The sequence below is a fragment of the Paralichthys olivaceus genome, chromosome 15 (genome assembly GCF_024713975.1).
Source record: "Paralichthys olivaceus isolate ysfri-2021 chromosome 15, ASM2471397v2, whole genome shotgun sequence".
In the NCBI taxonomy this organism is placed as follows: Eukaryota; Metazoa; Chordata; class Actinopteri; order Pleuronectiformes; family Paralichthyidae; genus Paralichthys; species Paralichthys olivaceus.
In genome coordinates this window covers 16,332,624-16,358,151 of record NC_091107.1, presented here as the reverse complement: position 1 = coordinate 16,358,151, position 25,528 = coordinate 16,332,624, and the positions used below count along the sequence as shown (strand labels likewise).

At 40.8% G+C, this 25,528-nt stretch overlaps 1 protein-coding gene across 1 annotated transcript in view; it reads left to right on the top strand.

Moving 5' to 3' along the window:
• The window catches only part of pcdh1a (protocadherin 1a), an 82,652-nt gene that overhangs the window by 43,511 nt on the left and 13,613 nt on the right, over window positions 1-25,528 (top strand). The window contains exon 4 of the mRNA XM_020085578.2: window positions 17,897-18,116. Coding sequence (XP_019941137.1) covers window positions 17,897-18,116 — 220 coding nt within the window. The remainder of the gene's footprint in view (window positions 1-17,896; window positions 18,117-25,528) is intronic.

Here is a 25,528-nt window from a genome sequence, read left to right as displayed (position 1 = left end):
TATCCTCTTTTCGAGGATTTGCAGTATTGCAGATCACATGTGGGTCTCTGTGCACTTAAGCTACACTATCAGCAGCCCAGTAGGCTATCCATAACACACACACATGCACACACACACACACACACACACACACACACACACACACACACACACCAAACCTCTTCAGTTTTTTGCCATATCATTCAAAATCATGAAACAATCTGCTAAGTGCCTTTACGTTACTACTTTAAGCCAGGGGAAGTATTGTGGAAGAGTGCTTCATCTGTCTTTGGTGCCAAAGAAGCTCATTCGTAAATCACTTGCTCGCTATAATATAAGATTAGATCACCAAAGAAACCACACCATGTTGCAGATAACAGCATGGTGTGGATTGTATGGGAAGAACAAGTATTGGGCATCAAATTGCATATCCTTCTCAGATATTTTAGAGCTGTGGTGCTTGTAATAATACACGGTTTTATGAAAACAGATGGAGACTAGAGGGAACAGTATGTTTATTAATTTGATGCTGAAAGCATCAATAAAACTTACAGTTTGTTGGTATCATTAGGGGACGGATACTAACAACTAATACTTCCTTTGTGATTGAGTATAATTACAGGAAAGTCAGAGATTCTTGCCTGCTAATTTATGTGAAGTCTAAAGCTTGGATCTCTAAAGTCCAGTTCAAATCAATATCCCACTGATAGCACTGTACAATCAAATGGAGATCAGTGAAGATCATATGCAGGATTGCGTTATAAGGTTACAGGCCTCTCATGGTAATTTGCAAATCACTTTATGCCAAACATCTACTAATGAATAATCACTTTATTAGACTGTGATCCAGTAAGCCACCTTCTCTCTTCGTGCATGGAGGATTCATTGATGTTGTAGTATGACTGCCCCCTACTACAAAAAGCGATGGCTGGAAATGTGTTGTTATAAATATCAGCTGATGTCAGAAGAATATGGAAATCTCATAAAATAAAGAGATTGTTGATCAGGGCTTGCAGTTACTATTGTTGCATCCCCCCCGAGCCTCCAAAGCCCCGGCAGTGTCATCTTATTGTAGAGATGGCTTTCTAACATGACATTATACAAGCGTACAAAAAGCAAAGGTAATACGTAAGTGAATCTATTTTGGCAGCATGTTCTGTAACCACCCAAACAGACTTCATAGGGAATAAAGAAAAGTGGGGAAGCTGGAGGGGGAGGCAGACGGCAAGGAATCATGGGCTGTCAGAACCGTGTCTGTCTAAGCTTCAGGAATCCAGGAAGCTAATGCTGTTTGATGTATTAACCATGATGGAGGGGGCAGCGTGTTCTGTGTGTTCATGAGCAAGTCCTGCAAGGATTTGGGTACATTTTGTGTGCGTGTGTGTGTGTGGGTACAGGCACATTATGGGGACTTCCTTGTGGCAAATCGTATAATTTTAAGGAGACTTGTTTTAAGGTTAGTGAAAGGTTTATGATTATGCAAGTAGTATTCGCAATTAACATTAGATTTATTCTCCAGGAATTAATGCAAATCCATGTAATGTCCTCTGAAGTCAGGGAGACACAACTGTATGTGTGTATGTGTGTTTGTGTGTGTGTGTGCGCTCATAGACGAGCAAGGAGAATTGATGTTGTTTGATGTATTAATCATGCATATGTGGGATTGAGTGGAGCTATGATGGGTTGCTTGGGCACTGATTCTATCTCCAATCAGAGGCTCATTTGAGTCCCTTTGTGTAAATGCTTAACATTGTTTAGCAGAAACTAAGAAGTCAACTCATAAAACTGTTTATTTATTAGTGACTGTGTGAGGCATCTGAGACAGAAGGGAGGAGTACTTGCATCTCGTTCACATAAAGCATATGAGAAGCATCGTTTTTGCAATTTTTGGGTCGAAATGCGAAGAGGGGTTGTGTTATCAAACGGCATCGCTGCGTGTGTGTTCATCAATAATTCAGAGGACAAAGGTATGACACTGATCCTCCGTGTGCTATGATGATTTATCATCCTCTTGTCCACCCTCGTGATATTTCATAGATATCATCTGGGGGCAGATGAATAACTGCATCCATTTAGACAGCCCATTTATAAATGTGCACAGTTAATTAGTTGCGCTTATTCTATGCTCATTCAACCATCCATATTCAGGTATGAGCCGCCACTCTGAAAGTTACCAAAGCATAGAAAATTGTTTGCCTTTCTTCCAATTCACTTTGCCCACCTTTGCTATTGAAATCTTGTCCAAGAGGCACTCCTACTGTCTAAAATTTAATTTGCGTTGCCCGTGGATTACAAATGTATTTCATTTGACACTTTAATTCACTGCCAAGCTCTCGTTCTGTTGCCAGGCAACTCTGTTAAGGTGCACACAAAGGATCATTATAGATTTCTTGGGTGCAACTTTTAACTTCTTTAAAAAAGATATTGTGCCACTCTGTATCCAGATAAGGCCCCTATTTGTTGTGTTTTCCAATGGCTCCAGTATCTCTCCCCCTCATGCTTTCCCTATAATATAAAGCAGTCTATTTTTTTATTCAAATAAATAGGCCGCCTTGCAAAAAAAATCACTCCTGCCAGTAAATTCATCGACTCTGGGCTCAAGCCTCTCTGTGGCACTATGAAAGAATCAAGCTGAGTGCCTCTTCTTATGCATCCATCAGACATATGTTACTAACAGGAGATGACAGCATGGCCCACAGTATTTAAATGGTTCATGGTGCTTGTACTCTGATGGCTACGATATGACATGATGAGCCATAAATATGTCAGATATGACTCAAATGAGCTCTGAAAGGATATGGCAATAGAGTTTTCATCCTAGATATTCTGCTTTGGGGCTCTGTCTAAAGCCCATTGTGGAGCGCTCCACCAAAATTTCATCATTGGACTAATCAAATCTGTCATCAATATCATAGCATATCTGTATCAACTGTGTCTAGTGTGTTCCCCCACATTATAGCCAATGCCGCCTGGAGACTGTGACAAACACATATCTGCTCATATTCCTCAGGATTTTAAAATTAGAGTTCCTTATGTTTTTACAGTCGCTGCAGTTTAGTTTTTCTGAATAACTTTCTTTTTAGAGAGATTGAATTTACAATGTGATGCTGCAGATGCATGTGCATCATGTACCTTAACATTTTTGGAAACAACCATGCACTCCCCTTTGCCTGGAAATGGCATATCAGTATGTTCTGGCTTTATCAGCAGGGAATCTTTTTTTTTTTTTTTTTCTCTGGATGGGAGTTGTAAGTCATCTTTTGTTTGAAGCCTGCAGGAAGATCATTGCTCAGTTGCAGACTGCTGTTGCAAAAGAGAGGGAGCAGGGTACTAGGATGCAAATGGGAGATACAACCGGAGGTAGGAACGAGAGATGCAGTAGGATTACGCGCTCATGTTTGGCAAATGGGCGATGGCACAGAGGGCAGGACTTGATACTTGTGTGTGAGTTTGTTTGCACTATGATTGAGATGCAGTAGGTGGATTATAGAGCTCTCCTTGCAAAAATCACGCTAAATCGTAAAGGCCTCAACACAGAGCAGCTCACTCAAACGGAGTAATCTCTTCATCTGATGATTTTTGATATGTTGTTTTTCTGCCTCGTTTCACTGCGCCAGGCTCTCCTCAGTCCCCGGGTCTGCAGAAAGATCAATGTGGAGAACACATCTTGCCTCGGCAGTGACTGGGCACTTGTAGCCAGAGATGAAAAAGGTCACTGTGAATCTAATTAAGCATGATTTTTCAGTTCCTTGATAAGATGGAGGAGCATGAGAGCTCCCCATCCCCTTGCATCCACTGGATTACTTTGAGCGCAACAATGAGATGCAAACACATTTCTGAAATTGCTTAGCTCTTGGGAATCTATTGGCAATCGGTACATCTCGGACGCGGGTAACAAATCGAGACAAGCAAGACCGTGAAAGATGCTATTAATAGCAAGCACACGCGAGCATGCACACTGAAACACAGGATTGCACGCTCTCATGCACACACTAGAGGACGGCCAGGGAAAAAAAGTTTTAAGTAGGGTTGAAGGCTTTTTCATCCCTCTCCCCAATCCAATTATGCTCCAGTTCAAACAAATGGAAGTATATGCATGCTTCTCAGCCAGATGCTGCAGCAATAGAGATATTAACTCTGAAGATGGGAAGTTTGAGAGGCAATAAGGTACCCAGCAGGGAGTGGATATTGAGGATTAATTTCTCTCATGTCTGATTCTTTACTTCCCCCATCCACCCATCTTCCACTCTGTCTATCTTTCCCTTCTGGTGTTATTAACTCCTGATATGTCTTTCAGGGAGACTTTTGGAAGACGCTTATGTTATAGTATATCATAAGAAACGGAGAGTGAAAATGCATTGAGGACGCGAACCGACAATCTGCAATGAATATACACTTCAGAGCATCAGAGCATCTGAGTGTGTACTTGACATAAACCTTGTTCAATTGAGCTTACCGTTCTTTGCTGACATGACTTCACTGACAAAGTGTATACTGGCCCACAGACAGCTATTAAGGTGTGGTGACTGTGCAACTTCTGCTCTGGGCTTAAAAACACTCAATATTGATTGGTTTTCACAGATCTCAAAGCAACTGCATCTTGCAAGCAAGAACAAGTAGAAACAATATTGTAAACTGCAGCCTTATCCATGTGAGACAAGGCTGAATTGATACCAGAAAAGTCTTTTTAGAGTAAAAACATAATATTTATTTCAGAGACAAGTGTGTTATGGGACTTCTCTCGCCTCACCATCAGCATTGTCTGAAATCGCACCATTGACTTTATTCTTTTTCATGCATTTCCTTTAAATTTGTTCTGCCTTTAAACTGTGCTCGCATTTAATTCAGTTTTGTTTAGCACCACAGCTCTCTGTGATTGAATTGGAAACTTGCCCCTGGGACTTTATTGAGATATAAAAAAAATACATAGCTGCAGTTGACCATTAGTGGGCTTTGAACCCATATGCCAAACATACACAGATATCGCAATTTGCAAGGCTGCCAAAGCGTCTGCTCAGCAGATGTGATCTGACTAGCTTTGGGGCCCATTCCAGACATTTATGTAAAAATTTGGTTTCCCTTGCTTTTGGCATAGAACATTAGGGCCTCTCAACTTCAAGCATGGATTATGGCTCGAGTTGAGAGTGTTGGATCATTGGGGTTTGTGCAAAAAAAAAAAAATGTATGTGTATAATTTTTTTTCTGCAGCACAGTAATAGAGGTCTGATTAATGTGAATGATATGTCATAGTTGTGGTTAAGGTTCCCCGCTATCATAGCAAACAAAAGCAGCTCCTCCGGCTGTAACCAGTAGATTTTCTTCACCCACCAGTGAAGCACTAACTGTCTCTCACCAGATGAGTTTCACTAACGAGGGAGTGTTTGTAGGATGTTCTCGTTTCAGAGGTGTCAAGTCACAAAGTGCAAATATATGCCACCTAAAATATACTGCTGAGGTCAGATGTATCAGTTTTTAAACTGAAGCCAAATTAAAAAAGTATTAGAATACCTTTTTTATGTTTTGTGATGTGATCTAGAGTTACAGTGGGAGCCAATGGGTCTTAAAACATAACATTACTGCAAAGGTTCCATTGTGCAAGCACTTTGCATGTTTTTGTATATAATAAGTGATCATGAATACAATATTGTATGCAGTATATATAAAAGTGAAACGATATTAAAAATGAAAGATACTTCTTTGAGCTGCTTCTCACTCACCCTGCATCCTCCTGGCGCACATCCAAGATGCAATGTAGTCGCTCTAATTCACAACACTTCTCTTCTAGATGTAACTGTTGTTGTGGTTGCTTGGAAAATCCGGCTGCAAATGTTATTTGCCCTTCGAGGGAGTGTTAATGTTAGGTCAGAGGATTAAGCAAAAGAAAGCAGAGTTTTCAGAGTTTAATCACTCAAAGAGAAAAAGATGAAACTTTGAACGGGAGCGGGTCAGCCTGAACTTGGACCCTTGTACTGTGGGGAAAATGAAACGTATAAAACAAAAAGATTAAAAGCAACAGTAAGTATCTACAGCCAAGGAGATATTTAAAACTCAAATAATGGATGAAATGACAGAATTAAACAGGCATTAAACCAACTGTAACAACAACAACAACTGCAGTTATCAAATATTTATTTGGGAATCTTCATATTTTCTACATTATTATTTCTATATTTTTTCCCTCTATATTGTATCCTCCATTGCTCTTGTTTGCTTCTTGTTTCTCTCTTGTACGGTACTTCCTAGAGTGCCACTATGCTTGCAATCCCCAAATTCTAAAGATCGTGTTCATCCTTTAAGGTTTCTTTTGGTCCTGTGAGCTCATTTATATTAACATATTTAGTCCCCTCAGCTTAAGACAATGAGAGTGTCTGTAGAGACACAACTATCTAAACCCTAAACCAATCAAAGTTTTAATCCTGTGCTCTTCCCAATTAAATTTTACCACTGATCCTTTCTCTGGCTTCTCTAAAGCTCATCCCCCCTCTCCAAATTTCTCATGACACCAAAGAATATTACATTTGAGTTTCCACCGTTCCATCATCTTGTTTCATTATTTCAGAAAAATGCTTTAATTAGCTACCAGTGTAGCGATACGTCAAGGTAAACCGCCGTGGTATACTGACATTGCTGGTATACTGGTTTGCTGAAAGTCTTTCAGAGAATATGCAGTATATCCTGAAGCAACGCCTTAAAGGGTTAGTTTTTACCACCACTTCACTGCCGATTGAGGGGTGGGTGAAGCGATTCAAAATCGACTTGAAATGGCGTCATTTACATCATGCTTTGCATCTAAATGTCTGCTACCAGAAGTATTGTTGCCACCTGAATTAGCGATACTACCAACGTGTACGTGGCACTAGAGGAGAATTTCAGTGGACGTTTAGACTAAAAACATGATGTAAATGGATGTAAATGACGCCCATTTGAATCACTTCACACACCCCCTCCATTGGAATGGTCCAATGGAATTTGAATGTCAGGGCTTACAGACACTTGAGCGACACCACAAGAGGCATAGTTTTTTTAACGTTTGAAGAATTGATCCCCAGTTACTTCAATTTTGTTGGATTTGGCTGCAACGCTGTTTACCCCTGAAACTCCAAAAGTCTTTTATGGACTCATACACTTCACCTACCCCTCCATCGGCATAGTGGTAAGTAGATATTGAGTGGATATTTATTTTTTCGGTGATCTATCCTAGCTCAAGCTGTAGTGAGTGCAAAGGATGCATAGGCGCAATGAGATGAACCTTCTTCTTTCAAATCAACTCTTTTGGATAATTTGGGGTTCCTAGTAAACATAGACTATAAAAGATTCTCAATACCATGTTGAGAAAAAAAAAGTTTTAAAATTACAATAACAGCCCTAATATTATAAGAAATAAGTTGAAATATTACAGTAATAAAGTCAGAATTTGTTTAAGAATTAAGTCTTATTTTTACAAGAATAAAGTCCTAATATTACGAGAATAAAGAAAGAAATAAAAACATTTCTTTAGGAAATAAGCAGCAAGGAGAACCTTTGCTCATTGTTTCTCAACCACAGCCAAACCTTTCCTCCACCACAAAAGAGACATCTTCGAGTTGTGTGGTTCTTTCTTCAGAATAGACATTTTCTATCATCACAATCTTTCAGTCCTGATACTTGCGATAGTCTAATGTGGTGCTGATGTGCAAACAGTTTTTGCATATTGAAACCAATACTAAAGAATAATAAGATGCTCATTCCTCATTTTAACGCAGGCGACAGGCTGATCTCCTGATGTTCCCCCTATAAATTACGACTTTATTCTCATAATCTCTGAAGTTTTTTCAACATGATTTACGACAGGAGAGAGAGCAAAACATTTATGATGGTAGATGGAACAAACAGTAACTTCTACTCGTGTCTGCTCGAAATAGAAGAAAAAAAAGAAAAGAAGAAACCGAGCCTTATGCCTTTGCTTTAACCTGATGTACCAAACTGTAAACTTGGACTTCCGTGCACCCTTATACCCTACAATTAACCAAACATCATCGTATCACCGATTATCATCTGATCCTATCAATCTGCTCAATCATCTCTGACTTGATATATCTTCTTGACATCCTTTCAAAGTCAAGTATTTTTTGTAACTCATTAATGAATCGTTATTAAACAGAGGAACATGCACACAACAATTATTTGATCTTTAGATATTGAGCAAACCTTTACTTGTACTTACAACCTTTATTATTGTGTCAGTTCTTTAAATCAGCTAACTGTGGCTTTGGAACAGAAGTCAAGTCTTTTTTTGTGGTTTTGGCTTTTGTCTGTTTTCCTGTCCTTGTGTGCTTTCACTAACCGATGCCATTAAAATAACACAGAAAAGAGTTCAACAATTTATGCAGCATAGACACAACTCTCCGCTGCCTGTGTCAGAACAAATGAAGTCTTGGCATTCCCCAGTATTACCAAACTGGTGCAGACAGCGGGGACACTTTAGTCCACGCAAATACCCACCTTTCATAATAAGAGTTGCACAAATCCAAGATTGCTTTTCAGGCTGTGCATATTTTTTTTGATGTTGTGTGTTAGCAGTGCTTCCCTCTCTCATCAGACCCTTAATGAGTCTAGCTTAGGACGAACCAGTTGTATGAGGGTGGGAGGTGTATGTGTGGCACCTGTGGGAGTGGGACAGCTGGATGATGCCCCACAGCTAACAACGGACCAGGAGCAGTTTCATATACTCTCTTGTAATGGAAAACGAAAAAAAAAGGAGACTATAGCTCACTGTGGGACAGAGTGGCTGACGGAGAGCTTTTTGTTGGAGGGTGATGCATTCACACCAGCACTCCCACATCCTGTCATATGGAATGGCGTGAACCGTCAGATTTGTCATTAGATGTGGCAGCTATATTCACACATGGCGGGTCCTGCTGCAGTAATGCTTGGTTTTACTGTGACAACGTTATGGTATTCAAGGGCCGGTGCTCCCACTGAAATGAAATTCTCCGCACAGGAAACTCCACAATGGGCGGCAACGCAGACGGTGAACAATGCAAATTCATTCTCGCCCATCAAGACCATTAAGGTCTATGTGATTGTTTCTTTTTTCATGCATTTGCTCCAGCCTCTCTTTTCCTCTTTCTCTCTCTCTCTCTCCATTTACAGGACGTGAACAAAAGGGACTCCTGGTCTTTATCCACCCCTCTCACCCCCCACCACCCCTCCCCTGTCTGATCACTTCATCCTCCACCCAAACCCATGCTGACTCCTCTGCACTCTCTCCCCCTCCCCGCCTCTCGCTTATGTTCTTCCCTCCCCCTCTCCAGCGTGTCCCCTAGTTTTCTGGTAGCTGTGTCTCTTTGATAATCCAAGACTCTTTGAAGACTCCAATTCCACGCTGCTTGCCTTGGAGCTATTGCACCTACAAAAACAACTGTGTGGGTGTGGGTGTGTGTGTGTGTGTGTGTGTGTGTGCGTGCGTGTAGAGAGACACTGAGAGAGAGCAAGAGAGCAGTAGATGGGATAAGAATGGAGGACATAATAGAGGAATGGAAAATAAAAATCAGTTCCATATGCATTTCCTATGCAACTGCCTTAGTCTGTATGGTTTTATGCTTGCTGCATACACTGAGAGGTGCACTTCTTCATTGTCATATTTGTTGGTGCAGCTCATTTTTTCTGTGCCTTCAGAGGCAGCAGTTCATTGATTCCTGCATACACGCCCAAAATGCCAGAGACAGGATGTACTTGCAAGCACTGTAACTAAATGGAAATTCTAGGTCCCACACTGGGGGAATTCTCAGGGCTGTCAAAGATGCTCATTTTGTAACTAACGCTGCGATTTGAATAACAGAAGATGTGTATACTATAGATTTACCATTTACTATACGCCGGTGGAGCAGGTTGAACACTGATCGAAAAAAATTGGCACTTTGTCCTGTTAGATTTCAATGAAAAAAAGATTTTTCTCTCTGCTTCTGTCAGACACTGCGGTGAGGTAATTAGAGAAAATTAGTTGGCTGTAGTTAAAATGCCACCGTGATCAAAATAATCATTACTAAAACATTTTTCTTCCATCTGCTTCCCCTCTGCTTTGTATCACCGTATCCTCCTTTTACCTTTCAGCAAGTCTGGTCGACTCTCTCTATTTCCCCCCCAGTGTTCCAGTCTCAATCTTTAGTCGCTCTCCTTCCATCTTGGTCTCGAGCCCTCCCTCCTTGTCTCCGTCACTCCGCCGCTCTTTGGCAGAGGAGCTTGCCACTGGGATTTAGAAGAAATTGAATTGAATTATGAAGGAATTTCTCTGCAGTACGATTGGCATCATTTCCTCCACACAATAGAACATCATTCTCATATCTCTCAGTGTGGGGGAATGAAAATAGGCCGTGCACCATTCTTTCTCTCATCCTTTTAAATTGAATTTTTCATATCACAGGGGCACTGAGACATCAGCCGTTTCCTTTAACATGGGCAGAAAACCCATTTCATAATATCTGAGAGACACGTAACTGTGATTCAATAGGAAAAAGTCTGGCTTCCAGCTCCAGTACACATACGATATACCTCAGCTCAAAGATTGATAAACAGGGCCACATAGGATTCCTGCTGCTTTAAAAGTTGAGGGCACGCCCACAGAGTAGTTTGGCTTCCCAACCGGTTAAAAACACTCCATCGTAAACTCAATAAAAGGCAGCTCGGGTTTGATTCCTTCAAGATTCCTTTGTCTCCACTTGTCTGTGTCAAACATACACACTTTATCCTTCACTTTCTGCAGCCTCACATTTCACCACTTTATTGTCATTAGAAGAAAAGATAGGCCACCCTGCCTGCACCCTATCTCATTCTATTTTATCCCCCATTCATGTGTCTTCTTCAAAGTTGTGACACCTAGCCGTTGTGCTTTGCTAACCCAACAGAATTTTTTGGAATATTCAGCAGGTTTCGCCGGCCACAGTGACTCAGCTTAAACAATGCCTCTGTGTAATAAAAGATTTAAGTAAAACCATTTGGCTACAAACTAACTGTGACAAATTGCTTGTTACCCACAGGAAAACAAAATAAAATTTTACTTAGATGCAGCGTGAGGGTACTTGCTGATTATTTCAGCTTTGGGAAAAATTACATTTTAACATATAACAATGAAATAGAGTGGAGATTAGTTTTAGATTAGTTTTAGAAGTAGCACATCATCTATTTTTCACCACTCTGCACTGATCTAGCACATGTCGGTATTTGTCATCAGAAGAAAATGGATAAGTGGATTGATTAAAATTGATTATTTAGTGATTAATTCATAAAAACAATGCAGTATGACTTTGACCCAGATATATTTTAGCAAGCTGTCAGGGTAGCATAACTGGAGACGCAAACAGATTGGCAGAAATCTGGAACCACTCGCTTAAGTTTGAAGTTCAGAGGTAATAAATAATGTAATGTTCTTTAAAATTCATAAAAAATAGAGGGGGCTTTGTAGAAGAACCATTATGATAATTATTATTATCAGTAGTAGTAACCTGCAGTTGCTGGTAGTTGTAATGATATTATTGTAATAATTAGTATGATAATAATAATCTGAGTTAGATTTGTAGAATGTGCTATATTATTATTATTATTAGTAGTATATATATATATATATATATATATATATATATATTATTACTTGTAGTATTAGTTATACTACTGCTATACTACAACTAGTGCTACCACTACTTCTATGACGATTAGTTATATTAATAAAAAAGTCCTCTGAGTTATATTTATAAATGTGCTTGGAAGCAGGAGGCAGAAATTCAAACACCAAATCTAACTCAGCTGCGACTCTTCTAGAAGTCTGCTCAGAAAGTGGCAGAGAAGATGGAAAAGCTTTCCCATCTGCATAAGTACTAGCAGCGGTGTGCACTGGCAATCAGTGAGGCTTGGCTTGATGACAGGGCACCTGACAGCAGAGTGGTGTCAGGTAGCTCCGGGGCATTCACAATGGACCGGCGGGGAAGTCTGTATACTGTGGGAGGCATAGCATGGGGTCCGCTGTCCCATCAGGAATCAGCGGTGCAAATCAGCAGAGGCAACAGAGATGCTCCACAGTCACCAAAACACTCTCTCCTTGTTGCTTCTCCACAGCTATTGGCCCCAGGAACCCCTCTTTATTCCTTCATACAAGCTTCAGGCAAATACATTATTTTCTGATTTCAAATCCAATCTTTAGGACAGACTGTCCACACCGTTATCTGGAAGTGATTAGATATAACTGTTAACAATAACCCATCTGTGTCAGTTGCTGTGGAAACGACAAATTCACATATTTTCCAATACAGACACAAAACGGCGAGTTGCAGGCTGGGTGAATAATGGAGATGTATCCTCGTACTCTTCACACCATAGCAATATCTAGTCTGGGTGCAGAAGTCCTCCATCACAGCAGACAACATTAGTGACAGAGGTGGTTGAAACATGTTTTTCTGCAGCAGCAGCAGCAGCCAGCTAACGGGGCCAACAGCTCTCTGGACATGACTTAAACGAAATATGTCAGCTTCCAATTGATGTAAAGGGCACTGCGGAAGCCAATTTTTTTCAAATCAGATATAAAACCCACCCATGAATGTTTTTTTTCTTTTCTTTTCTTTTTAATCTGATTTGATAAATGAAATATTCACTCTGATGTCTCAGTATGCCAAACATCTGATAGGGGCCGTCAGTCTCTACATAACCTAAAATGCACTCTTAAGTTCACACCAGCAAGCATCTCTCTCTTTTTCCCCCCTTACACCTCAAACCCATAATTTAATTCACTCAGATCATCACTTATGATTATCTCTTCATCACTTTAACCATAACCAGTTGTTTGAAGTTCAGTCGTGCCAGACTCTGCTGTTCCTATATCTGACGTGGTGACTCTCAAGGAGGAATAGTCACTATTAACTGCAGTGCGTTTTATAATCCGCTCCACTGCATGTGCACTGTAAGTGTGCGCCTATATTTTATGTTGACTTGTGGAAATCAATTGAATGATGAGAGGGTGAGAAGGTCCAGTTCTTATGAAGTCAAATGTCTTTTATTTTTATATTACATCAATAGCTCTGTTAATTAACAAAGACTACCCTCATCTTACATAACAACCTCAAATGCGAGCACATCAAAAGGCCTTTTAAGCGCCGGTATTTTCTTTCCTCCTCGCTGTGCCTAAGAGTGCCTAAAGAATATTTGTTTTCCGTGACGGCTTTTTAATTTCATGTTTTGTCACCTAAAAATGCAGAAGAGGCGACAGCACTAATAGGCAATATTTAAGGTTATACATGCAAGTCGCTGTATCCACAGGAAGAAGGAAATATCTATCATAATCAACACTTTGGCTTCTGCGTGTGAAGTTTGCTGCGAAAGTTACTGAGGCTTTAATGGTTTCAAAGGAAGATTTAATGGTGGTGACACGGAGACAATTTTATTTCATCCATGAAGAGAAAAAAATCTTTCACACCCTTTTATTGTAAAGTACAAATACAGGAAAAGATATGAACATGCCTTTGTGCAGACGGCTCATGTAATTACTATGTTGACAAGTTCAGATACTGACCCAGGGTTTTTGAAGAATCACAATTGCGAGTCCACAGACGGGGAATAAAGGCAGAGATTTCACGTTCAGTGTAGGTGTACAGTACATGTGCTATTTTTTCAAGTGCATTATGTTCAAGGGAGTAAAAGCAGCACAATCCGAGCTCTGAGGGGACGCAGCTATTTTTAATAACTAATGCAGTGGAGGATAGATGCTTTGCTGTTGTATAAAAGGGGACACAATCAACCCAATTTGAATTACAGTGAACTTGATTACATTTCTTATTACACTTGACCATGAGATGATCTTCATACAGTGGATAGAGTTATTAATTGCACAAAAAAGGACATCAATTTAAAATTGGTAGCTGCTCTTTCTCGCTTTTTTGCCACAATCGATTGAAATATTCAGCTCTCAGCATGTGGAGCTCAAGTCTTATTTCTCTGGGAGTCCAAGAGAAACTCAGGATTCCAAAGTGCTGCAGGAATTTTAGGTGGGCAGTGGATGATTGCTTTTTTTTTTACTATGTTAAAATGTGTCTCGGCCCCATTGTGAAGACAGAATCCTGCTGTATCTACATTAGCATTGCAATATTAGACGTATAAATTAGGCCACTTTTGCCTGATCTAAATGGGGTTATGAATTCAGATGTCACCATAATTGTCCCCTCTTTCATTCCTCGCCCCGTAGCTTCGTACTCCTACCCACAATGCCCAAACAATCCCGCTGTCCCCGCCTCCAGTCTCCCAGAATCTAATCCTTCTGCTTGTCCCCTCCAGCCAAAGCGTCGTCCGTGTCTGCCTGACCAACTCCCCACTCCTCGTTCAGCTTCCCCTTTTCCATCCCTCCGTCTTGCAGCATCTCTGCAGCCCCCCAAGGCCTGGCAAAGGATTTGTGCTCTGACTAAAAGGAGAATCTATTTCCCATCTCTGCAGCCCCAGCTAGTTATCATACCCAGGAAACATGCTGACTCTCTGGAGTGATGCCTTGAGGAGAAGTTTAAGCAAGAATCCATATTTAAACAACTAAATCCCCCCCTCACATTGAAATAGTGGTGTAGTCTCAGAAGCCTGTGATCATGTATTTAAGAATGCACCATTGAAATATCCAGCCGCATGAGTCAACAGCAACTTTATTGAAATAATGCCAAAGCGACTGTGCAACAACTCATAATCTGTTTTATTTCCCGTTTTTCATTTAGACAGTTAAACACGTTCTATTGTCATACTTTGTACTGCAGTTTGAAATAGATCAATCACTGTGAATGTTTTAACCATTATTTAGTATTTTCAGCTTAGCATGTAGCTGAGAAACACATTTCCACAGTAACTGAGTATAGATGCATCAATCAAAGAGCATATTTCATAATGAAAAACGAAGGTATTATTTTTATCTCCCTCGTTCAGCCCGTGTTTGTAATTGTTAATTTCAGGCAGCAGATAGTGGTTTTCTTTTTTTGACTTATGGGTAAGGTCAGAAGGGATGTGGTTTCTTTTTCCAAGTCAACGTCCTTAAATCCGATCCAATCCGAAGAGTGGAAACAGTTCAAAGATTCAAATTAAACTAAAAGAGAATCCCATTGTCCCATGTTGTGAGCGCTGCTTATTTTACCTAAGCTTAGACTGAAATACTTAAACTTAAAGGTTCAGTATGTAGAATTTAGTGAAATCCAGTGGTGAAGTGTCATGTTGCAGCTGAATAATGGTCTCACTTCACCCTCCACTTCGGAACATGAAAGAGAACCTGTGGAAATCTTTAGTTGTCATAAAAGATATTTAGTTTGTCCTGTTTGGACACATGGCGGCCTCTGTAGAGAGGACCCGCTCCTGATGTTAATATAAAGATGTTTTATATAGATAGTACCCATTCTATTGTAAATAAAACATTTGTATCATTTAGATGATTATACACTAGTGAAAACATCACTAGTATAATTCTATATTCAAGATACTGTTTACCTAAATCTTACACACTGAACCTTCAAAGTAAAATGTGACCATCACCTGGCACGCAAACATAACAGGTGAAAAAGAAAACAGAAACCACACCCTTTCCCCCTTACCCAGAAGATATCAGGCTAGAAACAGCAGTTGGCTCCTATAAGCATACAAATCTAATATACTATTTGAAAACTTGTCCTTTGCCAATTTGATTCCCTTCCGATAGAAAACAGCCGCAATAACTCTTAGCTACCAGTGTAGAACGCGACATGGATAATCTATTGAAGCGTTCATGACACTGTTGTCTTTGCCAACAGCTGTGGTGAAGTAATAACAAGATACAACTTCTTACCTGTATTGGACTTGAGCTGTTATTCGAGCAATTTGCGGCAATTCCCGTGTCCAACAGGGCCTGAGCGGGATGCGCTTGTCGAACTTTGGATAAGAGCTTCAGTAAATCTTAAAGACAGTATTTTATAATGAGTAACACCAGCGGGGAGAAAAAAAAAAACATATGAGGCAGATGAAAGTCCCAGAGATGCATCTTTCCCGTGAGAAAACAAAACACGACGGAACTGATGGAGAGATGAATGGGTTCCTGGAGCCATCTTGAAGCCCATTAATAGTATTAAGACCACAGTGTTGATAGCTCTTATCCATTGAGCTCTAACTTGAGCTCTAAAAGCATTTCTCAATATCTGGTGTGTCTGTACTAAAAGGCTGATGGTTCCAATGATTTCTAGCATGGATTTGTTTGCCAGAAAAGTGGTTGAACGGTAGAAAGCACAGACCCGTGGTATTGATCTGGGTGGGCTCGTGCAGCAGAGGCAGACCCCCGTTCTGCTGTATCAGTGCTTTCCTGACTTTTACAAGAGGTTGCTCACGTGCGGGGGTGGCTGGGGGAAGAGTGCAATAGCATGTGCACCGCGAGGAGTCATCTTTCTGTTGTGGATCGGTGATAAGTAGCCATTAGTAAACTGATCTTCGGAAGAGGAAATTTAATGGTCTCCTAACTGTATTTACAAGCCATTCAATTTGATAAAGGGTGCGATCTTGAATGATTTATTATAATGCCGCTCTGTTTCTGCGTCTTCAAGCTATCAGATTCTGGATTTCATCAGTGTTTTTATTCATTCATTTGCCCTTTCATTCTTTCATCAGATCTCATCAGTTTGTAACAGCAAAAGCAGATCTAATGATATATTCTAATGTTTGCAAAACAGTGACTGTCACAAACCATAATTCCAGTGCTCTGTTTTTTTATTCTTCCTCCTCTCTTCTTTCAGTTACCCTTATTTAGATCTCCTTGGGATTCATTCATAGTTAAATTGCATAAATATTGTCTAGCTTTCTGCTCGGTTAAACATCAAAAGCTGTGGAAAAGGGAAATATTAAAATATGGAGATAGGAAGTAGCTCAGTGGGGCTACTGATTAGTGTACCAATCATTGTCATCAGAATTCATTTGGCAGTGGCGGATTTAGGAAATGAAACTTTTGTCTGACTAATCATGGTAATAACAGCAGGAAAAGTGGTTTTTCACATTTTCAGTCTGTGCGACCCCCTTCAATAACAACCTATGTGTTTACTTACACGTCTGCACACAAGTATTTATGCATTGCCTCTGGAGATAGAAATCTTTTTATACATCTATATACAGAGTCTGCCGCTATCCAAACAAATGTCATTGAGGAAATTACTGAAAATAGTGGTGTTATTTTTTCCAATACATAATTGACGCCACTTCCATCTGGAGCTCATGATAAGATGGAAAATGACATAAATACACGTCTTTGCATTCTCTGCTGTGGATCAACACCTGCTTATTTAGAACCTTAGATACTGTATCGTCATGCCCGGATTCAGATAAATGACGCCATCAATCTATAAACTTACAGTACACAATGTTTATTTTTTGCACAATGCATGCAAATGATAAAATACAAATTTTAATCATTCTTTACACATGCAGGACAGTACCATACTGAATATTCAAACACATGCCCCATTTTGAGATATTTAAACATTGTGGTATAGTAACTTTTAATTGTGTGCGTGTATGTGTTTTGTCTCAATTTATTCGATTTCTGCTGCAGCTAATTTGCGCACTCCTATTATTGAAGTCCATAACCTCGCTCTGTTCATATAGCTCCACCTTATATAATCTTCAGAATAATGATAGTGCAAAAGGGCTATTTAATATTTAAGAGTGTTGAATATTTAATACTGTTTTCTAACTTTAAAGAGTGAACTTTTGGAGGCCAGAAAAATTTCAGATGGTAGTTTCAAATTGTGGGTTTCTGAGGTGTAACACAACCGCAGTGATACCATCAATCAATACAATTAAGAAATGGTAAATAGCACTTTTCTAGTCTTGATGACCACTCAAAGGGCAGTTTTCCATTCACATAATTTCCTCGTTCTGAAGAAATTAATTTGTTGTCACATTTCTTTCTTTTCTTCAGCATCCCCATCGGCGAGTGACCTTCTCCACCGCCAACCCTGTGCAGGACCTGCAGGATGCCTCCCAGCACAGCTACTATGACAGCGGCTTGGAGGAATCTGAGACTCCCAGCAGCAAGTCGTCGTCTGGTCCCCGCATCGGACCCCTGACCCTGCCCGAGGACCACTACGAGAGGACCACTCCAGATGGCAGCATCGGAGAGACCGAACACCCAGAAAATGGTACGATGACAATTCCCTCTGTTCTGCCGTGTTCTCCATGAATATGTATTTAAATGTAAATGGCTTTTAATTGGCTGTTGTCGTGTTGTGTGTCTGTGGTGGTGTTGTGCGATGCCTCTGTGAGGTTTGTTTGTGCTCTGTTTTTTGGAGTGGAAGCCTGTGACGTTGACTCGTTGTGTTTGTTGATGACTGTGTGAAGTGCTACTGGTTTTTAAGCAGACCTGTGCTTGGCTCGGTGTTTTGTGTGGGCATGTGTGTAGGTGCATGTGTGTGTGTGCATGTGTTTGTGTGCGTGGTATCATGGCTAGCAAGAATTAGCAGTGCCTTCACCCTCCTCATCAGCAGGTCCTCTGTCAGACATCCTTAATGACCCTCCCTCACAAGTGTGCTAATTAAAAGCCCAACTAATGGAGCATTTGCCCTCTAAATAAATCTGAACCATGACATCTGTGCAGACAACGCTGTGTTTACTCAAACCATCGCCTCGCCTCCAGTTGGACCCGAGTTGTTCTGCAGCTTAGGTGTGCAGGAGGCATCAATCCACAGGGTGACCACTGATGGTCTCAGCACAGGTCCATATTAGGGGGAGAGAGAAAAAAAAGTCATAGCCAACACTAGCTGCCAGGCAACTGCCAGCAATTTCTGCTGCCTTAAGCTGCCAAACATAATTCATTACCTGCCTTGTAACACACTATGATAAGTGATTCACATGGTGCATTTCCAGTTATTATAGTATTTTTACATTGCCCCGCTCTCTGGATTAGACACTTTTACATGGTGATGTTTCGCTGCTCACCTTGAACGTCTCATCTTTATTCCTATATTTGTCTAGTGTGTTAGTTTGCTCTCTCAACGCGTACTCTTGCTTTTTTCCGGCATACAGTATGGATTTTAGAGGTGCGTAACATTGCGCTTACTGCCCTGTACAAAACAGGGCATGTATCAGCATGGACTTGATAGAGCTGTTGATCAACACTGACAGTTACTTTGTCACTGTCCGAGTGAAAAAGACACAGATTTATCTTTTGTCAATGGGACTGTGCGTTCCAAGTGCGGAGAGATTTCTTGCCTTTTTTTTCTAAGTGAAGAGAGAAGGAAAAAAATCCTATTTCAGTCTCAAGAACTCCCAGTAGCAAAGAGTTGCAGTATCAAAGGCTAAAATGTGTCATTGTCACGCCAAAACAGCAGACGACAAAGTTCTATTATTAGTTGTGTCTTGCATTGTGATGCACTGCCTCTTTTCTCGACAATTGTGTTGGGTCTCATTAGCTGGCTTATTCATCTCTATTGCAAATGTGTACTGTTTATTTGCTGATGTCAATTAGTGACACCATATTTCAAAAGCAGGCGGGGATGGTGGGTGTGTAGGTTCTGTCAATGTTCCCTCCGGCTCTGCAGAGGTCAGAGATTCCTTAACATCCCATTTAATGAATAGTTTTATGTTTATAGCCCAGAAGCCAGCTGTCGTCTGCATTTCTTCACTACAACGTGTGTCAAGTATGCGTTTTCTTCTTCCCCCCGTTTCTATTGTTGTAAGTGTTTATTGTGGGTTTTTTTTTTGCCATCTGCAGAACACAGGTTTCTGTCAGACGAGGTGATCTTTGTTGTCAGCAGCACGAGAGCAAGATTGTGAGTGAAGATGGAGCAGTTAGAGAATGAAAAGATGGCACAAGATGGGGGTAGATGTTAGATTGCGAGAGTGAGCGGGGACTAAGAGACTCTGACAAGGAGGCAAAGCCCATAGGATGAGCACGTTGGGCAGGGAGATGCAAAAGATGAACCACAAACTGGAGGTAAACCTAATTAAAATTGTATTCCGACGTCAGGGAGATAACAGGGAGCCCGCATAAAATGAAGGATTAGACAGAAAAATCAAACCCAACAGAGGAATCCCTTTCCGGCTCCTCCTGAATGGTGACGTGACGTCTTTTTTTTTAAGGGTTTGAGTGACAGGATGACAGGATGTACTGGTGCGGAGCTTTATTCATTGCAGTTGCAGATGAATGACAGGTGAAAAATGGGGAGGTGAGCATGATGTGTCGTTCAGTTTAAGTTGAATAAAACTCAATATATGAACCGCAGAGAGAAATATTGACGTGGACGTGGGTTTTGTTGTAGGTTGACAGCGCTAAATATACATTTTGAGCGAGCGTCAATGACCTACAGCAGAGCGGGATGTATAGCTTGTGATCCATTTAGTTTCGCTGTGAAAATGTGGCATCAGTCAGACCTTCATTGTCTCCAATAAGGTCAACTGCTGGGCATAAGTCCGAAGGTGGCATCCCATTCTTTGCAATGTCTTTATTCAAGATATTACAATGCTAAAGTTATGAAATGTCATATATGAAAGGTTCTTGGCTCAAATTCCCAACCACAGTCCAAAGAAAGATTCTGATTAGACTTAGGTTAATTGAATGTTGGCCCTGCGATATGTTGTTGATCTGTCCAATGTGAACCCTGCTTCTCGTCCAACGACGGCTGAGATTTGCTCCTGCAACCCCTGTGAATCTTACAGTTTAACCAGTATAGATAATGGAGGGATTGATTAATTTACATACAGTATATATTCCTTCATGTATATTAGCTGAAAGAAAGAGTGTGTGCAGTCTCTATCAGACTTTCTGGTCTACTGGAGTAGACATCTGCGTTGTTCCCTTATGGTTCTTGGCTTTGGAATTAAGAGTAGTTTCAAACTATTGTAATGAAATTTTTAATATATGACATGTATGCTGCCTGATTTGCAGCAATTAATATCTGGACTTCCTTCTTTTTTCCGTATGCCTGAGCGGCTGCTCCCCCCGCCCTCTGCTTTTTTTTCTTTCTTTTTTTTATTCTATTCTTCAGGCTGTGTTAGAGTGCACTCCATTTCAGTATCCCCATGTGTATTTTTCACTCTTATGTTCACGCGTGTAGCATTGCTCAACTGTTGGTTCATCTCATCAGCAATGTTTATTCATTGGGGCACGTGCATGTGTTTATGTGCATTTATGTGTGTGTGCTTACAATATGTGCTTCTGTGATTGTGTGGGTGGTCTATGTATTACTAATATTGTGGGGACCTAAATCTGTTTTTACAGCCACGTTATTGGGACTTGTGTGTGTGTCCTTAATGAAAACAGGTTTAGGTTAATTGTGGTTAAGCAAGTAGTAGTTAAGGTTAAGGTTAGATTTAACCCTAAGAAATGAATGTAAGTCAATAATGTCCTTTAGAAACACGTACATGAGTCTGTGTGTCTGTGTGTGTGTGTGTGTGTGTGTGTGTGTGTACATTTAGGCGCGTGTTAATGCGTGCGTCAATGTGTGCATGTATTTCTTCCTATTGGTTGGTGTTGCACCGCACCCTGAATCGCTAAATCATTTTGATTACAGTGCTATTTTACTTTAATAGACTCTCATCATAATCACTGAGCTCTGTAATTCTCTTTAAATTGATTGCTGTAGACAGCATGAAAACTGCTTATCTTGTATGTCTGCTCGCCGTCAAGATGCATGATTTGTCGTCCACAGTGAAATCAGAAGGAGGCTGGTTTGTCCCATCTGTCCATCCTCTGTGTCTCAGACTTTGCTGATCACATTGCAAATAGTGGTCATATCAAAGTAATTCAGTGTTTGTTCATCACAATCTTTTCTATTGAATTAACAAAAAAAAATGCTATATAGATGCTGTATCCTGCATTTATATTTATTGAGCAAATAACTTATTATTGCACCGGCTATTGTGCTGTCCCAATTAATTGTTGTTTAATAAAATAAAACAATGTTAATTGTGGTACTAACCACAGTGCACTCACCTTTAATCTGTAATCTCTATAAACATTTTTGCATATGAATATATAAAATCTATTCATGAAGGACAGTTAATAGAGATTAACCAAAATGTTGTCTGGACCAAAAACACCTACAGCAAGTATCGATACTTTTGTTTTGTGTGGAGAAACGTTTGACCAGTGTGATAAACAGAACTAGTCTGGATATTTGCTGTCTGCACCAGAAGCCCTAAAATATTGGCTGTTGCCCCGGGAGGCTAATTTACCGTCATGCGATAGCCGATAGGCTCAGAGATTGTCTTATCTGTGACTGATACTAGAAAGTGTGACTTTTTTTTTTTTTGCCTACAGAAAGTAGCGTTGCAGTGTTAACAGGGTTTCATCTCAGGCTGCAGGTATATTTCTAGCAATCAGAGGGTAGGGACGAAGGGATGTTGCATGAATGGTGAAACATAAGTATGAAACTTATTAAGTAAACAAAACTATAATTATTCAATTGATACTATCAATCAATATTTCACAACATCTATAAAAACAACTGATCAAATAATATATTTCACACGTTTTTAATCTATATTAGCCAGAGCCACTGTGTGTATTTTGAGCCCCAGCACTCACAAACGGTTTAACCTCCAGCTGCCCCAGGCCCCTGGGTATGATTCATCCGGGACCTATGATAGGCCTCCTCCCTTTTGTTGGGACACAAGTTTGACCGGCAATCCTGTCATGTCCAGTCCAACCCAGATAATAATCACTCTTCTGGGGATCAGTGGTTAGGCATCTTGGCTGTGATATGAGGGCCAGCTCTGATAGGACACAGGTGGATTGAAGACAGGTACCGGCCTGCAAACACACACACACACACACACACACACACACTCAACTGCCCACAGATGGAGGAATTTTGATGTGGCCAGTTGCCCAGTGTGAGGTCTCCCTGCGTCTCCCTCTGCACGGACTCGCTGCCATATGGGCTATAGAGAAGGGAGTGATAAAATTGAATAAATATGCATTTACATTATAATGAAGTTCTTTAGCAATGCTTGTATTTCCGGCCTTAGACCTTTTAGATGATGCATGTAGTGTTGTGTATTTATTCTTTGGAGATGAAGGGTTTTCCTCTGCTTTCAGTGTGTGCCACATCGCTATCCAACATGGCACCACCATTTTAGCCATCACTGCTATAATATAATGACATTCCAGTGAGAGAAATATTTCAAAGAAAGAAAAAGATGTGAGGAAAGCCGTTTTAGAAACTGAGAGTCATGGCATCAGCCTAATGGGGCTTGTTTGTCCCATGAGTGGCGGCTTGGGCCCCTGCCCGGGCGCCAATACAGTGTGCTGATGCTAGGGTGTGGGTTTCCTCAAGCAGATGTCAATGTGCCCTGTCAGAGTCCCTGTCTGTTTGTACTTTTGAGCGGAGCAGACCATGCCAGTCCCGTACCAGCAGAGCGGCCTATATGCCAGCTTCTGCTGGAACCGCCGCCGCCCGAAAAGTGAAAGGTCAAGGGACTGGCAGTTTTGTGGACGCTTCTGTGGGAAAGAGTCCCTACAAGTGGTCCCCCGAGGCAAGTTGTCATGAATAATCCGCCTATATCCCGAGTTCATTGTAGCACACGCATTATGCTCCGCTAACATCAGCTGCTGTTGTTTGCCTCCCCATCACAGAGATTGTTTGTAATTTTATTTTGGAGCAAATAGGTCAATGGACGAGCCTTACTGGAGCAGAATTAAACTCTCTAACCTGAATTAGGCTTTCACACCATGAACAATGGTTTACTATAGCAGTAGCGGCTTTATAGGACAATGCAGCTGAATCCAAAATGGAACTGATGATGTGTCAACTTGTCACAGTTTTCAACGTGCATGGATCTCCCATCACCCAATTTGAATCTAAAAATGTGCTTTCGCTCGTGTGATCACTAACAATATGACCAACATCCAAAAACGTTGGGTGCACTCTATACAGCTTGTGTGAAAGTATTTCAGCTGGGCCAGACCTTTGAACAGAGATAAATGAAAGAAAAGACATGGTATCACAGCTCAGACCATTAACTACAGCAAATAATGGAGTTTGCTTATCGTCTCTTATTGTGCAGCTACATGTGAAATCTGGATGGAACCACAGCAGAAGTCCCATTATCTCCATGAATCTACCTCTTACATTCAATTTCATATCACAGTCTTTTACACATAAAGGTGATTTCTCTGTACTTTCATCATTATATCCATCTGACTGGAAATCTGCACTGATAATAGCACGATTTTATTAGAACCTGCAATGTATTTGGGCTGGGGTACCTGCAGTGTGAATATATGTTTTATATTTGGTTGTAGAAAAAGGTTCCAAAGTTAAATAATACAACTGAAATTCAAATGTCTAAATAATTAAAGGAAAGAGAAACACAAAATCATAAGAGATTTGGTTGAAGATTTCTTTAACGCTTCCTCGGAACAGATTCCCTTATCCTCTTCCCTCTAATTGAGGTCTACACAAGCCACTCAGCTCAATCTGCATGTACAAAAACCCAGATGAGTGTTCTGAATTCTGCCCAAAAGTAAAGTACACACATATAAGCGCACATTAGGTTCCATAAATAGTGCTTTTAACGCCATTGCTGCCACAATCTCCAGTTTTAGCACTAAGCTTGTAAAATGAATGAGCGAGCCAGTGTGCCTAAGCCAGTATCCCTAAGCTTTAGATGTGCTCATGTATTACTCTAACAAAAGTGGATGGCTCTCTGTACTTAGGCAAAAATTGGATAGTACGCAGCCTTCTCTTTCACGCCAATGAGTCTGGGCAACAGCATGCTGAAGCAGCAGGTTTGGAGGTGGTAATGTGAGAAACGCCGGCTTGAAAGTACAAGTTGATAAAGACAACGGGGAAGAAAAATTTCTTAATTAGCCCGGTGTCACTCGCAGCCATAAAAGACACTTCTTTTAACAGTGTCCACTCGTAAAGGTCCACATGATCCCGAGCTGAAACTTTAATGGAGGTAGAAATAGAAAGTGGCGTTGGAGCTCTGTTGCTCTCAGTGGGTCTTACCCAGTATCACCCCAGATGTGATTCGTAGAGCAGGTAGAACGATGTGCATTGGGCAGGGGATGCTGGCTGGGGGCCAGATCCACTTCAGCCTCAGTTGGTCAGGCAGCTGAAGCCAGCATCAGAGAAAGGCCCCGGGGGTCATCTCTCCATCATAGTGTGATGGGGACCGAGAGCCGCTGAACCTCCCTCTAACTAGTGTTCTGCCCTTCAATGATGGATGGCACTTGGGGGACTGGAATTGTACTGTATGGGTCTGACATGCATTTCCTTATTTCCAGTGAGTCACAGAGGAATGGAGCCGCTCTAGCTTTAAGGCTTTCTCACAGTCAGTTGAGGATATCTTAGAATTTGTTGCCGTTATAGGACTTTACAAACTCAGTGAGGAATACATTCTGTTAAAGTGGAAATTACCTTCCTACACCAAATAGAGTGCGGCAATACTTTTATGTCTGTTTGCTTGTGTTTGCATTTTTCTCTTTTCTCATTTGTTTAGAAATGGAAATATCTTCCTGGTGAGAGGATCAATTGTTAATTTGCAGTTTTGTGTTAACATGGTATATCATGCAGTCAATATCCTGCATGCCTTTAGCCAAGAGAAA